Here is an 18864-nt window from a genome sequence, read left to right as displayed (position 1 = left end):
CCACTGTTAAAGAATTTAGTGACTCTTGCCAGATTAATGGGACACCAGCAGAGGCTATTATAGCTGTAATTCCCAAAGAGGGGGAAGGATTCTACGCTCCCTAAAAACTACAGGCCAATATCACTAATCAACCGAGACTACAAAATTTATGTTATGATCCTCGCCACACACCTTCAAAAAATTTTACGCAAACTCATTTATCCATCCATCACAAGTTGGTTTTTTAAAAAAACAGACTGTCTAGTGACAATACTCGTATCCTCGCTCATGTCCTAGAGAAAGCCAAGCTTACTGACTCACCAACAGTCGCTATTACACTAGACGCAGAGAATGCTTTCGACAAAGTTGACTGGGCCTACTTGGAAGCAACACTAGACAAATTTAATTTGGGAGAACACTTGAAACGCATGATAATGGCACTATATTTTAACCCCTCGGTCAGAGTGAGAGCGGGAGGATGCCTCTCATCCTCCTTCAAGTTACATCAGGGTACAAGACAAGGCTGCCCTCTTTCACCCTCTCTATCCCTCCTCGCAATTGAACCTTTCCTATTCCAGCTTAGGAGCAATCAACAGATTACAGGAATTCGCTTCAACGAATGCATGGTTAAAATGACTGCTTATGCTGACAACGTGTTAGTTGTCTCCGAGAATGCAGAAGCTGCGATTCCCGCACTTATGTCCTCAATAGATGACTTTGCTAGAGTATCTGGCTATAGGTTGAATAAAGATAAGTCGGAGTGAAACTCCTGAACAACCTTGGTGGAAAAGAAATTATGGGTAACTCTGGTCTCTTATGGCAACCTAAGTGCTTTAAATACCTAGGCTTGGATTTCACGAAAGATCTGATCACCACCCTTCAGACCAACGAAAATGCCATCTTCAAAAAAATCTCTTCGCTGTTAGATGGCTAGTCACCAAAATTTTTAACATGGTGGGGAAGAAGTGAAACATTAAAAATGATGATTAATCCTCTTGTCAACTATCTAGCCAGCATGCTACCTATGATGTTTTCAAATGATTTCCTATGTTAAATCTATAAGCTTTTTAACACGTTCCTGTGGCAAGGTAAGAGACCCAGAATATCTATGAAGAAACTTTAATTACTAAAAGAATAAGGTGGTCTGGGCCTTCCAAACTTCAGGAACTATTAAACCGCGTATCTTTGTAAACAGGGATCTAACTGGCTACTTCCGCCGTCTGACTACACCCCAGTATGGGTGAACATAGAAAGATCGATCATCAACATGCCTTCGCCTGCTCTCCTCACCATGGATACATCCTCCCTTCCCACTCAAAATACATTTTGCTCAATACTAAAAGAGCACTACTACGCCTGGAACACTTCTCCACAATAAAAACTAACCGATCAAACTTGTCCTCTCTCTGGCGCAACCCGAGCCTGAAGATCAATGGAGGGATGCTCCATTGGGAGCACTGGTCTAAAAACGGCATAAACCTAGTCAAAGACGTCTCTGAGGGAACCCTTCCCTTGTCTTTCTCCACACTTCAGTCTCGCCATGGGTTAAGCCCGATAGACTTTTATAAATTTCTAAAACTAAAATCTCTCCTCACGGTGCACTCTATTAAACCCTACGACCCGCCAATACTCGCAAAGTTGTCACAGCTGCTAAAGTCAGGACACACAGTTTCTAAAGTATATAAACTCTTATCACATAAACCTTGCAAATCTCAAAAGAAATGTGAAGAAAAATGGGAATCAGAGGACAACTCTAGCAATATCCCTTTTGACTGGGAAAAGATACACATCACCCCCTTCTCGAATAGAATCTCCCCAACGCTATCAAAAACCAAACTGATGTTAATAAACAGGACATATTGGACACCACAAAGGATTTTTAAACTTAATCTGAATGAAAGTCCCACCTGTTGGAACTGCAACTCTCACGTTGGTAACCTGACCCATATGCTCTTCAATTGCCCTACACTACAAACATACTGGGATAAGATTTACGAATGTATAGGCAAGACTTTCAACGTAACCCCTCCTAGAGAATTTTCCTATGTTCTACTAGGTGCTCTGGACCCTAGGATCACGGATGTAAATGACCATTAATTGTTAGATCTTATGCTCACCTTAGCTTATAAAATTGTTTTTAATAAGTGGAAAAACTCCAAAAAAGTCTCATTTAAGATGTGGCAAGAATGGTTATCCTTCCTAAGAGGAGCAGATAACGTTGCACTTCAAGCCTCTCTCTGGCGTAAATCACACAGGAAAATGTGGAAGTCCCTTGATGCCTTTTCCTTCTCATGTGACCCCAGTGAAAACAGACTCATTTCTACATAATGTAATTATTAATGTATGCTTTAATTACAATGATGTTCCTGTACTTTACTTTCTACTATTACAGCTGAGAAATCTGTACTTGATTAATATATTTAGACTGAAGAGTACTCTTATTACTACTTATGTGATAAATATGCTCGGCTAACACCAACTCTTTTCTACACAACGTAATTCTTAATGTTTGGGTTATTTGCAAGGATATTCCTGTATTGTATTGTACTCTTGTTAGAAATGGGGGTCTCTAGTTGGCAATGGCTGGCCACTGTCCAAGTAGGGACCCTTCTTTCTAAGTCAGAGTAAGCGGGCTACACCCTTTGATAACCCCTGCTCAACCCTGTGGTAGCGTAGCACGAGCAGCTAGGCTCATCTCAGAGGCAGTGTGTGAAGCATTTATGACCATACACAGTAACACAGTGAAGAACACTACAAAGGGACACCACACGAGTAGTTATAAAAAATAAGTATCTTTATATATAGACTTAACACAAGACCAATAACAGTAAAAATCCACAATACTAGGAAAATAGGGTTACTCTTAAAATGCTGCAAAAATAGTTCAAAGTGTGCAAAGAGGAGTTCAGTTCAAGGCAGTGATCTCTGCGACCCTTTTACTCACAAACTACCTGGATTCTGTAGCAAAGCAACCAAAATGTTGCTAAGGAGTTGTTTCCTCACGCGTGACCAGCGATGCGTTTAATCCTTGCCGCAAGGGAGGATGATACGCTGATCTGTGCGCAGGACAAAGCGACAAACTTTTCCACGCTAAGCTGGCGATGCGTTGAAATCCTTGCCACGAAGGGAGGATGATGGCCCGAGCCTTTTGCGTGTGCGATCTTGTTGCGATTAAAAGAAATGGCGCCCCGCGAGGGAGCGACGATCCTGATGCGATGCGATGAACATGGCGAACGCTCGGAGTCCGCGCTGCGATGTTGTGAAGCGATGAACTCGATGCGATGATCTTTGGTTAGCGAGCACTTGGAGGCCCACAAACATGCGATGCGATAATCTTCGGGTTAGCGAGCGTTTGGCAGCCCGCAAACGTGCGATGCGATGATCTCCGGTAGCGAGCACTCTGCGGCAGCAGTGCGATGATTTTCCTTACGCTCTTCAGCTGCAGCGGCTCGCTAACGGGCATAAGCGACGTTTTTCAGCACTCTCTTCTCCACAGTAGAACTAGAGGCCCTGGAACTCACAGGAGCCTCACCTGCAGATAGAAATCCTCGCTGGGAGGAAACAGGAGGCTGGTGGTGGAGTCTGATGTGCCTGAGACTCCAGCAGGAGGCTAGCTCTCCTCTAGCCCTTGGGTGATTGCTGTAGCAAAAATAAAAGTTCCTTCAAAGTCCTTTTCCTCTTGTTCCAAGTCCAGTAGTAACCACTTCAGGCCAGTCCAAGAAACAGCACACAAACACAAGGACAGTCACCTCCTGCAGATTCCTTCAGTTACACGGACAGAGGTTCTTCTTGTTGTCCAGGAGCAATACAAATTGTAGGGGTTTCAGCACAGATATTTATACCCCAAAAGTCTTTGTTCTCAGAAGCTACAAATCACTGAACCCAGCCAGAACCAGTTCTGCCCAGCCCTGGAGCACTTTGTTTACCAGGCTGCATCCTTCCTTTCAGAAAGAGGAGGTCTGCCATCAGACGCACAGTGGAAGGTGGAGCCAGCATTCACCTTGCCAGGCACAGCTCTATTCAGGTCAAGGAGCTACCCCTCCCCATACTCCAATGCAGATCTCTCTATTCAACTCAGGTCTGACTCAGCCTGCCCTGTCCCTCCAAAACCAGACAGCCAATAAACATAACAGCAGAGCACACTGGAAGGCTTAGGCAAGAAAATACCTACTTTCTAAAAGTGGTATTTTCAAACACAGAATATAAAAATAAACTTCACTAAAATATGTATGTTAATATTCTGAGCTCAGGCATACTAAATTCGTTTTTCTACCATGTTCTTTGGGTCAGTTAGGACTATAGAATGTATTAGCCAAACCTCCCATTCCGGCCTATGGGAAACAGGTAGCCTTACAGTAGTGAAAAAGGAAATTGGGTGTAATTCACTACCAGGACATGCTACACACATCAGAGCATGTCCCACCTTACACATACAATGCACCCTACCATAGGGGTGGCTTACATGATGCCAAGTGAAGGTTCAGGGGTGGGAAGTGGGTGCACTTCACAGCCAAGATGGCAGTTCTAGACTGCACACAGACACTGCGGTGGCAGGTCTGAGACACACTTTACAAGCTGCTTCTGTGGGTGGCGCAAACCAGCGCTGCAGGCCCACCAGCAGCATTTGGTTTAACAGCAATGGGCACACGCAGGCCACGCTACTAGGGACTAACAGGTAAACCAAATAAGCCAATCAAGGATATACCAATTCACATGTCATATTTACACAGGGAGCATTCGTGCTGTGGCACTGAATGGCAGGGGCACAGCGCCCAGAGCATCTATTACCAGCAAAAACAGAGGAGACGACAGCGAAAAATGGAAGGGAGACCCACACCAATGGTGACAGGTCTAACAACTCTCCTCCACTACAGTTGTGCAGTCTGTAGTTGCTTAATATATTTTTACTGAAGAGAACTTTTATTACCATTTATGTGATACCTACGCTTGGCTAACCACCTGTACATTACTGCGACATCAATGTGCTCACCATGGCAAGGAACTTGAGGAACCTATTTATTTGGTTATTTATTATTATTTACTTTGTTTTTTTTGTATTCTTTGAGATTTGTCGGATTTATAAAAATTACTTGAAAAAAAAAAAAAAGCTCCGCCCACTTTGGCGTCAGAGTGCAGCTGAGCTGAATGTTGCTGCCAACTCCGCCCTCCACACAATCGGCAGCCTGCCGCAGTGGACGGGAGGCAGAGGCAGGTCAGAATCTTTACTAACTGTGCAAAATACAAGTGATAACAAGTTTTAAAAACAGATAGTTTTAAAAATGAATGCTTACAACCCCAAAGAGATTCCCCACTGAAGTTAGCCGTGCAAGCAGTCCTACCGTGAATTGATGTGTTCTTTCCCCAAAACTGTACCTTGTACCCCCAATTGGAACCTCTCTGACCACATGTCAGTCCCTCGTAAAAGGTACCATGTGTACCAAGGGCACTGTGGCCAGGAAAGGCCCCTAAGGGCTGCAACACTTATTGTGCCACTCTTAGAGGCCATGTACCTTTACACACACTGCCATTGCAGGCTGCGTGTTTTGGTGCATAACAAAGGGAAGAGTCGACATGGCTCAAATCCCTGTGTGCCATGCCTACAACCCACTACCCTGGCATAGGTCAGCCACCCCTCTATCTGGGTGCCCTATACCAGTGGTGAGGGTACAGGTGCATGAGCCCTGTACCCCTCAGTGTCTAAGCCAATTCTTAGACATTGTAAGTTCAGTAATGCCATTGAGAGTATATGGTGCTGGGGGTTTCTCATTACGAACTCCACAGCCCCATAATGGCTTTGCTGAAAACTAATAAGTTTGGTATCAAACTTCTCAGCACATTAAACCCACACTGATGCCAGTGTGGGATTTAATGAAAAATGCACTCAGAGGGCATCTTGGAGACGCCGCCTGAAAAACGACCAGCCTCTGATGGATTCCCTGACTGGTACACGCCTGCCTCCCACCACAAGACATGTTTCTGGACCCCTAGGGTGGGAGCCTTCGCTCCCTGAGCCCAGAAACAAAGCCTTTCTTTGGCGGAGGTGTTCACACCTCCCCCACGGCCAGGAAGAGCCATCTGCGGCAGGGGAGCTTCAAAGGCCTGGCAGCCTTTGTAATGCGACCACCAGCCTCTCCTGCTATCAGAAGAAGGCCCACTTCCTGTCTGCCCTCCTTTTCAGCGGGAAGACAGGCGGAAAAAATTCGCCAGCCCAGAAGGTGTGCCCACCTCTGCCAACCCCCACCCCTCAGGTGGGGGAGGCAAGGTGAAGCCCACCCTTCAGTGCCCGCCATCTTGCAGATGGCATGCACTTCCCAATTACAATTAGAGAATGTGCTCTCTACCCCAAGTGGGGTGAGCACACCAAGGCTGTAGTCACCCTAAGGTCAGTATCCCATTGGCTACTGACCTCGAGACCCGTAAAAATGCTTCCTAAATACAGTATTTAGGAGACATCCCTGAACCAAGAAGTCAGACAAGAAACCAGAAGAAGAAAAGAAGAAGGACCGAACAGCCATGCCGAAGCTAACAAGAGGAGGACACCTACTGACTTGGCCCCAGCCCTATCAGCCTGTCCCCACAGCGAACCTGCATTAGAGAAACCCCGGCGTGTCCTGTAGACAGCAGCCTCAGGAACCCAGAGGACCTGCTCTGCCTTCAAAAGAAAAGACTCTGTCTCCTGTGAATACCCGATTGTTCACCAACAGACTCCAGCTCCAGCAGGATCCACAAGTCTGCACCACTTTGCACCAGACGCCCATGGCCCAACACCAAGAGGAGGTCTCCCTGGAGATCCTGACCCGAGTTCCCTGCCTCAAGCCGGAAGGTCCCCCCCCAACCGTGACCAAGAGCTGGTACGAAGATCCGACCCAAAAAGGCACCTCTACACCAGACACCCCATGGCCTTGGGTGGCCCAACCGACAGTGCCTAACCAACTCCCCAGCATCCCAATTTACCTCTTTAAGTGGTGGTCACACCCAGAAGACCTTCGTCCCCGAGCCTGCAGTGTGTTTGCAATCCGGAGATTCCCCATTGAAAGCTACAGGGCTCCCGATGCCAGAACAGCACTATGCACCCGACCGCCCCAGTGCCGCCGAGGGTGCACTTTTGTATGCTAGCTCAAAACCCCATTTGCCCTTAGATTAAGTCCAGGAGCTTTGCTCCAACAACCCAGTGCCTGCTAGTCAGCAGCCACCAACCGGAGACCCACCACTGGATAACATTGGGCCTCAGCACTCTGCACCCGGCCGCCCAGTGCCGCTAAGGGTGTAACAAGAGTGCATAATTGATCCTGGGGGACCCCTGAGTCTAAACCCAGAATACCAACTCCCACAACAAAGTACTTACCTGTTAACCGATAACACTATTTTCCTCCATAGGATTACATTGACTGTTTTTTCTGTGAAAGGTTTTTAAGTGTGGAGTTGGAAAATCTATGAAAACCTTTAAAATTGTAACTAAATAACAAAAACGCTTTTACTTGCCTGTTTACAAGAAATGTCTCAGTGCAGTATCCAGGTATACAGCACTGTGTAAGAAAATTAATTTGTAAAGTAATCTACTTGACATTCTACTAAAAAGCCTATACAAAGTATATGTACAGTATATCAAAAGCATTGCATTACCAGTAACTCAACTGTAATCAAATCAAAGTGCATATACACAATTGCAATTCAAACTGTTGACAAACTGCATTACTACTGCAAAGTATTTATTGCTTACCTGTGCCAGGCTCGCGTCGTTCTAGAAAATAAAATAACTAAAAGAATATTTTTATACAAAACCAATTAGTCTGAAGTTCAGTCTTTGAGTGTGTGATATCATTTGCTGATTGAGTGTGTACAACAAATGCTTAACACTGTCCTCTGATAAAGCCTTACTGCTCGCCCAGACTTCCACAAATAGAGAGTGACGTGCTATCTACATTTACCTCTGCCTACCTTTGGGGTTCCACTTGTCTCAGTGCACACTCTACCTCACTTTGGGATAGTATATACAGAGCCAGCTTCCTACATATGTGGTTGCTGCTGGAGTAGGGTTTCATCCCCCTCAACCAGTAACCCAATTAGTCACATTGCAGGCAGTGGTGGGATTCAATACTTGTGTTTGTGCAGTACCAAATAGTGATTTTGCGTAACATTAAAATCCCAGATAAATAATTTGATACTATTTTATTTTTTATTCACCTCGATTGGCTTATTTACTTTTTCAAAATTCACCCTTATTCTACCTGACTGTCCGGGCCTGTAACTACACATGCAAAGATAGAGTATGAGCTTGCGAACCTGGATAACTACATTGTGGTTGAGCTACAAGAGTTCTGTAAGGAGAGGGGACTTCCAGCTAAAATGAGCACCAGAAAGCTGGAGCTCCAGAAGGCTCTGAAGACCTTGGCAGAGGTTCATCAATCAGTGGAAGCAGCAGAGGCAGCAGCAGAATACCAGGAGGGGAAGGATGGTGTGGAGGAGCAAGAGTAGGACCTGGGCAGGTCTTAAGTTGCAGCACCTAGAATGGTGAGAAGGGGAGGACAACATGCCCACAGAATTGGTGCCCCATCTCAGGCAAGGGAGCCATACATCTTTCAAAAGCCTGTCCCCAGAAGGGCTGGAGGACAGGACAGCTGAAAGAAACCTCAAACTGCAGCTAGCCAGACTCACGCTGGAGCCAGAGGAGAGAAAGGTCAAGGGAGTGTCCGAAAGACCTTTAGTTGAAAAGAAGTTGGCCATGGAGTAGAAACTTGCTTTGCATCGACTGGTTCATGAACGAAACCTCAGAGAGCTGGAACTCGAGGCAAAGCAAATGGATTCCAGCAGTAATGGCGGCAGCGATACTGCAGTGTCCAATGGAGATAAAAAGATCCACATTCCTAAAGACCTGGTGGCTAGCTATGTGGTGGGGCATGATATTGACAAGTGGTAGCCCCGAGAATGCAAAAGGTCTCAGAGAAAAATTGGGGGGCAAGTCTCCGGAAGCATATGCCTACAGTGAGGAGAGACACCCTACTCACACTAGAGATAAGAGACCAGATAAAGTATGCCCCTATGAAAGCCATCCTTGACGCCAAGTTTGGAGTCACCCCAGAGAAATACTGCACGAGATTTAGGGACAGTCAGAAACTGCCAAACTATTCTTGGGTGGATTTCTTGGAGGCATGGAGTGGTTGGGTGCCGGGCAGTAAAGTGAATAATTTTACTAGGTTGTACAATCTTGATTTGAGAGAGCACATGTTCAGTACATGCTTTGTGAAGCAGTGCCAGCACCTGCTTCACAGCAAGATCACTGACCTCAGAAAGTTTGAGAAGGAGGTAGACCTCTGGATTAGTACCAGAGTGTCTAAGAAGGTCCCTGGGAGTGACCCCAAGAAGGGTGGTTCAGGTTTCTCCCAGCAGAGTGAGGGGGAGGTCAAGGAAGACACAGACAAGTCCCCAAATATGGTGGGATGAAAGGGTTCCCAAATCCCTTCTGAGAAACCGTGAGGAGGTTCTGGTGGGCGGTGGTCCAGGGCGCCTCATTCCCAACCCCACTGCTTTGAGCGATCCCAGCTAGAACACAAGCAGGGGTGCTCTCTCTGTTAAGAAACCACCCACAGGTAGGACCTCCACAGGGGTGGCCAATGTGGCCTTAGAGGTAAGTAGTCCCCCAAGCACAGGAGATAGACCATCCCTTTATCTCCCTTAGTTGGGAGGTGAACTCAGAGGGTAGACTTGAGAACCCTGAAGGTGGAAGTCATCAATTCAACCAGGTCACGGTGAATGGGGTCATTGCTCTGAGGGACAACTGGTCAGCCAGAAAATGGCAGTGGAAAGGCTCGTTTCCCCTGAAGCTGTACACCGGACAGGTGTGTAGAGTAACTTAGGCCCAGGGGCAGGACTTTTTCTGCTCCATGGCTATGGTATCCCTGGAACAGGGTGTGGGGGTGACCCAGAGGAGGATCACAGATAGTCCATAGATGCCCACTGACTGTATTCTGGGGGATGAGTAGCCCTTGGTGTTGGAAGAGCTGGGAGGGGCAGCCGCCCAGGGTGTTCCGAAAGCTCAGATTTCTGAGAGTATCACCTTCAAACTAAGGGCACAGAGGCCCAGATGGACGGGTACGGAAGGACTCACCCTTGATACCTGTTCAGCCTTGGCATACAGACCCTGAGCTGAACTGCCAGTCCGGCTACCATCTGTGGACTGGGGGGGAAGGAGAGTGGAAGAAGGGTGGCTAACACCTAAGGCTGATGCTCACATTCTGTAAAACTTCAGAGGTCAGCGAACCCTGGATGGCGTGGGGCCTGGTTCTGGACACTGACAGCAGTCAGTGGCCTCTGTTGGTTGCTGTCCTTATGGGCAGAGTTGTACCTGCGTGGGGACAGAAGTCTGATCCATGGGGTAGAATGGACCAAGTCTCTTTGTTGGCCATAGCACTAGGGTCCGCCTACTGGATGCATTTGTGAGCAAGTTAAGATTAGATACTGCACAGATGGGGTCCACAGGTGAGGAGAAGGGTTCTCCATGGGGTAGTTCAGTGACTCAGGGGAGTATAGACAGAGGAATCCAACTAAGTTCAGGGGGGCATAGGACTGGCAAGGGGCTTTGCACAAGAGGGCCACAGTCCATGTTCAATCGCCTAAGCAAGGAAGCCAATCAAGGGATTTTGGCTGAAGAACGGGTTGCATTGGACTTGGCCCCCCTGCAGTCACTCCAAAAGTTGTTGCCTTCACTTCTCCTATTTTTGGTGAATTCGTTTTTGTAGGCCTCTGTACACTTTACCACTGGTTACTAGTGCTAAAGTGCTTGTGCTCTCTCCTGTAAACATGGTAAAATTGGCTTACAACCAAATGACACATTTAATGTACTTGCAAATCCCTAGTAAACTGGTTCTATATGTATCCAGGGCCTGTAAACTAACTGTACTGGGCAGCAGCACTAGTTGTGCCCAGCTTAAGTAGCCTTTTAAAACATGTCTCAGACCTGCCATCACAGCCTCCATGTGTAGTTTTAAACTGCCATTTTGACCTAGAAAAATAAACCTTTTGTCAGGCCTAAATCTTCCTTTTTAATACATGTAAGTCACCCCTAGGGTAGGCCCTACACAGCCCAAAGGGCAGGTCTACTACTACTGCAAGGCCTATCTCTCCCATAGGATTACATTGGGTTACGTTATTTCATTTAATAAGTGATAACTTACAATTGAGAGGAAGTAGGAATGTCAAGCATGGTCTCTAAAGAATTTTCTTGTCCCAACAATTTGGTGACTGCAGTCTGTATCCTGGGTCACATGATTAGGTGTGGCTGGCAGTTGGTCATTGTGTACTGCTCCTAGACAGGGGGACAAAGTGGGAACAGGTATTGGCAGGATCAGCCATCTCTGTCACGATGAGGGGAAGGAGCTGTCACCTACCACACTTGCACATTACAAAGGCTCTGACTCAGCACGGTCATAAAGGGTTTCACACAAGTCTTTGAGGTCCCAGACCAGCTGGGACCAAGGCAGTGAGGCAAGAAATTTGAAACACCTCTGTAGGTGCGGAGTGCTCTAGAAGCTTCTCCCACTTCAAAGTGGACCCTCAGACCCAACCATTCAAAAAACGTCTGGACCTGTGGAAGACTCAGAAGGGCCGCTGTGCTTCTCTCCTGCAAGATGGACTGCCCTGCAGCTCTGCTGCCTGAATGAGAAAGACTGGACCTGCATCGTGAACCCAAGACCACCGCAGTGACTCTAGGGCCTAGTTGGCTGGCCTCCTGGTCACAGCATCAGCTACAGAAAAGGATCTAACCATCCTGAACCAAGCACCTGGATTCTGCCTGTTGTGAGTCCTAACCGCCCCTCTTCCCAAGTGGTGACCCTTCAGTCCTGGACCCTTGGAGGTGGAGCTAAAGGTGCTCTGCCAGCCCAGTTGTGGTTTCATCAGAACTGATGCAGCGTGACGCAAACCTGATGCAGCTCTTCACAATGCCTTATTAGGACTGACACAGCCTCGATGCAAACCTGCATCGCAGCATGCACAGCTCATCGGAACCACCACCGCACAACGCATCCTCGAGGCAGACCTAGCAGCTTTTCATTGGAACAGACGCAGCCCCGAAGCAATCCTGCATCACAGCTCTAGGATTTGAGGTACTCTCTCAGCAAGACCAACTTGGTCCCTGAACCCGGCCCACGATCCATTGCGGTCGGCCTGAACTTGTGACTTTGTCCTGGCCCGGTGCAACCAGATAACCACAGTTGGTGCTTTGTAGCACAATTTGTTTTCTATATCTTAAAAACTGCACATCTCTGGTTCTACCAATTGGATTATTGCCATTTTAAGTGTCAAATAATTGATCACATTTTACTCTATTTTTTAAACTGGTGTGGGATTTTTCTTGTGTTGTGTTGTGTTTTCACTTTATTACTGTTTGAAGTGCTGCATAAATCCTTTATACAATGCCTCCAAGGTAAGCCAGACTGCTTTTCTACCAAAGCTACCAGAGAGTTGAGCACAGGTTATTTTGGGGCTTTCTTTTGTTTCACCCTGACAAGGATTGTGATGGCTGCTTCAGTAGGATTTCACCGTAACCCAATTTCCTACAGTGATTATGTGTTCTATACTTCGTCTCTGGTTTTAAGGAAAGTAAGTTTAAAGCAGAATATACACCAATGTATGTTTTATAGAGTCAAGGACTCTGCAGAAGATCTGCATTTACCAGTCAAATGTTTACGCAAGATGTTAAGTACAGTAAGAAACAAAAAATACGGTAAGAAAGAAGCAAAGCATCTCACAAGTCACTGTAAAACTCTGCGTACCAAATCCAGTTCAGTTAACTTGCGTGACAGGTTTTCTGACATCTCATGTAACTCTTGCTCAGATAATCGGTTGTCTGCCCTTCTGCGGGAAAGCGGTTCCTCTGTGAATGAAGCTGAATTGTCCTTTCTTTGCACACGTGAACTAGAATTAAACAATGTAAATATGGTTGGTCGGCAGATTCTCCCTAGGATACAGGTTATGAACCTTTCACTGCGACATAACAGAGTTTGTATTATCATTAACAAAATATGCTTTATATAAGTACAACTGCTTGCTTTGGAGCCTCCCAAGGAAACAACAAATGCTAACTGAGGTATCCGGTCTTCTATTCTACTCTGGTGGGAAATATTGCGATTTCTGTGGGCTGCATCATGTTCGAACTGTGGGCTTTTACATTGCAATATACCTAATCGCAGCTGAAAATTGTAATGAATCTATGTGTGAACTTTACAAACTGGGGCTTTCATTTATGGATGATGTTGGGTCACTAGACCCATGCCTCGCACTGACTGATGTTCTATTCCATAGCTTGCTACTATTTTGTGTCTTTATATTCACATTTTTGTTTTCTACTTCAGCCTCTCAGTCATCCCTGAAACAGGTCTACCAATACAAGTTAGATTCTGAAAATATGTGGACTAAACCTAGCTGAACCCTCAACAAGAGGAAATGCAACTTTCATCTATTAAACAATGAAGCAAAGTCATGTCTACCAGAAAGAGATTTACTTGAGTTGGGTAACGCACAAAAACACAGTACAAATAAATAAGCATTCAATATGATAAACACACCCCTTTCTGTCCAGATAAACATATCAGTCTAGGGAACACTTTATAACTTTTCATGTTACCGAAGGAGGGAAGTAAAGTTCAGGTCATGACATGGTAAAATTGTATTCATAATCAAGAGTGGCCTTACAGGCATCTGGCAAAGCACAAACAGTACCGAACCTGGCAGTCAAAAATTATTGGATGACACAAGGCCAGGAAAACCATCCTGAAGTCTGGAAACATTAAAGTCCCCAACTGACTCTCCCTTTACACAAGGTATTCTCTTGCACAAGATGTTCATCCTACATTTTCACTTTTTGACTATGTTTTTAAAGGGCCCCTAATCCAAGTAACAGCCCAATAGCCATAAAAAGCAACTCTAGTGTGGACCACCTAAGATGGCGGACACACACTAAATAGCTCCAGTGCTGGACCCCCACATCAGCGCCCATTCTCTTCCTAGCTGCCAGAATTTGGCTCGGCAGGGCTTCTGAACTCATCAGGAATAACCCCCCCATCCCCATGAACTGTTTTTTTTTTTTTAGATGGGATGGATTCTCCTCCCTCCCACTTTCAAACCCGCAGCCCGACCGCAGACACGAAGATGGATGCACAGCCTGATCAGGCAGTCCTTGGTGCCCGTAAACTACATGGGGTGATCACTCCAAGACTCCGGCAGACTGTGAGCCCGGAAATCTGTTCCAAAACAGACAGCCTACCGAGTCTCCCGGAGCCTTTGACCCCACTAATAATGACCGAGGGTCGTGACCCCAACTCGGAAAAGGACACTGAAAAATCAGGTTTAGCAAGTATAAAATCTATGACAAAATCGAAGATCTCTAAAGGACAACCAGAGACAACTGCTGCATCACCAACAAAGACAGTGAAACCTTAAAGGACGAGATGCCAACAATCGGGGACCTCGTCCCAGCAGAAGGAGGTCTTGAAGGGGCCCATATGCCACCAGGCCAGCACACTTCATGGGTCAGATGAGTTCATGCAGCCACAAACTTTCCCACGAAAACTCGTTATACAGGCAGAGGTGCATCTACATCAGTCGCCAGGTCACTTTACTCAAACCTTTTCTCTTCGTCAGCAACCTGGCCCTGTTATAACCCCTCCAGCGCAACCTTTAAATCATACCCTGAATCAAACAGACACAAAAGTGACCCAGGAACCTGACCCTGTGCCAATGCAGTCAGACAAACTCCACAAGGTCTACATCGGCACATATGGCAAAGACAATCAAAGGTGTGCTAACCACAGTAATGGACATCACGAATCCTGAGCTCACGGAAGACATGGACTATTCGTCTCCGGGTACACCACCAACAACAGAACCACCGTCAACAGAAAAAGTCTTGAATAAGAACTACAACGCCAAGTTTAACGTTTGGTCCCTCCTGCTAAAAACTTTTCAATCTTCTATGGACGACCTCTACTACCAATCAGATGAACTGGACTTGAAAGCGGACTTACTTAATATCCTAGCCATATACATCACAGGCATTGACTCTAAACTATCTACACCAAAGAACTAAATCATTAAAGCTCAAACAGCCACTTTTCTCCAACACCCTGTCTGTTCATGCTCTCACATAATAGACCAATTTGAATCCCTGCCAAACACTTTAAGCTCACTCCTTGAAGATATACGGTTAAGCTTGGTACTCCGGACCCAAGCGGCAGTCAAACACGTAAAGGTTGGGAGCACAGCATAAAGAAGTCTGGCCAACAGCCCACAACTATCACCATCTTAGCGTTACTGCAGGAGGCTAAAACCAAGAACAGCAAGGCACTTGTGACCAAAACAAAGAACAGGAGGAAACAGGCAGTGCATCCCCTACAGGTACGTCTCAAACCAGTGTAACGTCCTTACCTTCCAACACTTCACTCTCTAAGTGACAGAAAAATAGATTTGTAGTGTCAGTTGACTGGCCAGCAGTCCTGTTCTTGGCTTTCCTCAAACACATTAATTCCTAGAAGACTATATCGAGTTTTCACTGTAAAGGAGGAAATAAAGACTCCCTTCTTGACCCTATAGTGCTGAAAAAACTAAAGAGTTCCAGCAGGCACAAAACCTCCACAGAAAACGGGGGTAACCAAGTCATTGGCAACTCCGCTCTCGCCCTTCCGAGTTACCAACTCACCGGGAAGATTTTGATCAATATCATATGTTTTTTTACAATCATATACCACATGACAGAGGGTTTTAAGGGGAGTGGGAGGGGGCAACAGACGGGGAGGGGGAGAGGGGGGGAGTGGCTGTATCACCATTTTTTAAGCCTCTATGCAGCTCATGACCGACAAAGGGACGGTTCGCCTGAAGCCCACTTGGGTTCTGAGGGTAGTCACCACCTTCGTAAGGCTACTGTTCAAAAGATCTTGTTCAGCATGAAATATGCAGATGCTCAAGTATGAGACTGGATAGGATCCTTTCTCAATTCTATTGGCCGTAAAGCGATGGCAGGGCACAAGTCAAATAAGCAGGATTTTTGCCAATTAACTCCGAGGCCAGAGTTCACTAAGAGTAGGTCATCTGCCTACAGCGAAATAGTATGGATACGATCAGGCAGCAGGATTCCACATACCCCTTCAAGCGAATAGGCTTAGATAGCAAGGGACTCCAAGGCTAGAGCGACGAGGAAGGCGATAAGTAGGCACCCTTGCCCAGTGCTCTTGTGCAATGCAATAGAAGTTAAAAGCTCCTTTGGCTGAAAACAGAGCATTGGGGCTGAATGTAGTAATCACAATAAGCCAGAGTGAGTGAGGCCCAAAGTCTTATCTGGTGAAGACCTGGATAAGTTCCAGCGTAAGGTGTTGAACGCTTTCTATAAGTCAAGAACCAGGCAAGGATCTTGCATCCAGTGCAGTAGGGCTGCCTCATAATTCTGTATAGACACCTAATATTAAAGGTAATCCTTCTTGGTACAAAGCCATTCTGATAAGCACAAATTAACTGTGGAAGTACTCGCTGTATTGGGTCAGCCAGAGTTTTTCTAAGAATTTTATAGTCTGCAATTAAAATGGCTATGTGCCTGTTAGAAGCTGGATCTGGGGAGTGTAGGAAGGTGGATATCTGACTATGGTTACCCCCAACTTTTTGCCTAGTGTCTAGCTGGTTTTTCGACTTAGTTGGCCTGAGATCCTGCCATTCAGGGTCTCAGGCTGTCTGCTCTCTCTGTAAAATGGACCCCATGTACCCTAGGTACATAACCAATTGGTAAGGATCACCTGATTGGACCCTGTACAGTGTACCCTAGGTACCCAGGGCATAGGTGTACCCTAGGCCTCCCAGGGGCTGCAGCATGTATTATGCCACCCCTGGTCTGGCCTTCCAATCAGACACAACTGGCTGATCACTCAGCTGGGGCAAGGTCGTGTAATCACCCCTTGCTTAGGTGTAGTATTCCTATACCTACCTTATATATAGACACATGTGTACCTATCAGTCACTCCTATGGCAGGCCTTAACAATCCTGGAGGCAGAGTGCTTGGTAACATGTGAGATGGTGCTCTGGCATGAGGTGGGCCTGTCTGCAGCTTTCGGAACCATGTCCTTATAGCTGTTCTATGATATAGCCTACCATATACTCTTAAAGTGCCTTATAATCTTAGACGGTTATGGTAACTATGGTTTGGCTTTATCAAAACATGTCGTGTAAGGTGTCTAACACTAGGGAATAATACCCCCATGCCATTTCTGGACAGGAGAATATTATTCCCCCCTTCTAGAGGGAAAGACATGTTAAAATCATACTTCAACTGTTAGCCTCTGACCAAAGCCTCAGCATCACAAAATGGATGCTGCTGCCACGACACAAGTCTGACCTCCTGCAGCTGGGAGTGATCCCAGCCAGGGAGGCCTGGACAATAGGTTTCCTGCTTGGGGAGGTGCTAGCACCTCCCCAGACAGCCTTTAGTGTATTGGGGCAGGGTGGGCTGAAAGGAATGAGACATGCCTGGGGCACACAAGGTGTTCCTTGCATAGTCCAGTTCAAACCGGCGCTGGGGCACTCCAGCCCCAGCTCTGGCGCGAAACTGGACAAAGGGAAGTGGGTGTAACCACCCCCTCCCAGGTCCCACCCATAAGGCGTGACCTAGCAGGTATCCCAGCCCCCCAGATTAGTATAAGAGTGGGAGTTGGGCCTCAAGACTTTAGATTATGCTGAACCTGCAAAACTGAACAGAAACTCTGGACCTTCGACATTCGACGAAAGAAGAAGACTGAAGAATCTCCCTTGTAGCCAAGGAGTGGCTACCCTGTGCAAACAGGCACCATCAAGAGACTACCCTTTGCTTTGCGACCGTTCTACGAGGAACCGACTGCAGAGCCCGACCAGAGCCTTGACTTCCAGACTTCTCCGACCCTCATCCACATCTGCAGCAGAGCTGAGATCCGTGGAGGCGACGAGCGACGTGGGACCGGCTACCTGGGAAAAGTGGCTAGTAACTTACAGCGCAGCTTCTGAGGCACCCTCGAAGTTGTGCACCGGGGATTGAGAAGCCCCAACCCCAAGCACCATCTGCACCGAAGATCAGCCCCCCCACACTCCACGAGTCCTGCGTGGGGCCCTTCAGCATTTTCCTGCTTGCCGCGTCTGTCCGGTTGCTTGCCCGCTGGCTAGTGGCCTCTGTGACGACGCACCCTGAAATCTTCTGCGCTGGTTTGGCTCCTCCAGACTGGCTCCCGCTTCTCTGCAAAGAAGAAGCACCCCAGACCTTCCTGGTCTGCACCAGAAGCAAGTCCTTTGTTCTTCGTGGGTTCCGCTTGCCAAGGCTTGGTGAGTCCTAGTCCAACTTCGACGCCGCCGACAGCAAGAGCCTTCGTGGGACAGCTCGCCTCCTGGTCCTGGTCGTCCTCGACGCTTCCTGGTCCTCCTGGCTGCAGCGACAAGCTTCACCTTCACCTGCAACTCTTCACGACATCGCCTGGTTCCTTCCTGGTTCCACGTGGTCACTGGCTAGTGACCTTGACTCTGTCCCTTCTGCTTGCAGGTTTCTTCTCTTCTTGATCCCAGCCTTGGGATCCACCGGACACTCTTCACTGACTGCCTGTCAGCATCTTTCTTCAGGCATCCATAGGAGTCGACGACGAAAACGACGCATCTTCACCCCTATGCACCCGCAGCCTGTGGGCTAGGTAACTTGGGTACTCCGGTGCTCATCAGGATAGTGACTATCCTAGTGTCTAGTTTTCAAGTCTCAACTTCCTAGCTACTCCGGAAGTGTCCTAAATCTACCGTTTTCTAAACTGTACTATTGCTATTGACTTTTACGCATTACGCGTGAGTGTTTCCACTCTGCACACGAATCCCGTGGGCCTCCCACTTCCTAACTAACG

At 47.0% G+C, this 18864-nt stretch overlaps 1 protein-coding gene across 2 annotated transcripts in view; it reads right to left on the bottom strand.

Moving 5' to 3' along the window:
* The window catches only part of CEP95 (centrosomal protein 95), a 717939-nt gene that overhangs the window by 341416 nt on the left and 357659 nt on the right, over positions 1 to 18864 (bottom strand). For both annotated transcript variants that reach the window (XM_085617251.1, XM_085617252.1), the window contains exon 12: positions 12750 to 12891. In XM_085617251.1, coding sequence (XP_085473377.1) covers positions 12750 to 12891 — 142 coding nt within the window. The remainder of the gene's footprint in view (positions 1 to 12749; positions 12892 to 18864) is intronic.

The sequence above is a fragment of the Triturus cristatus genome, chromosome 7, assembly GCF_964204655.1.
Source record: "Triturus cristatus chromosome 7, aTriCri1.1, whole genome shotgun sequence".
In the NCBI taxonomy this organism is placed as follows: Eukaryota; Metazoa; Chordata; class Amphibia; order Caudata; family Salamandridae; genus Triturus; species Triturus cristatus.
Note: the sequence above shows the minus strand (reverse complement) of the source record. Positions and strands in the feature narration are given on the sequence as shown.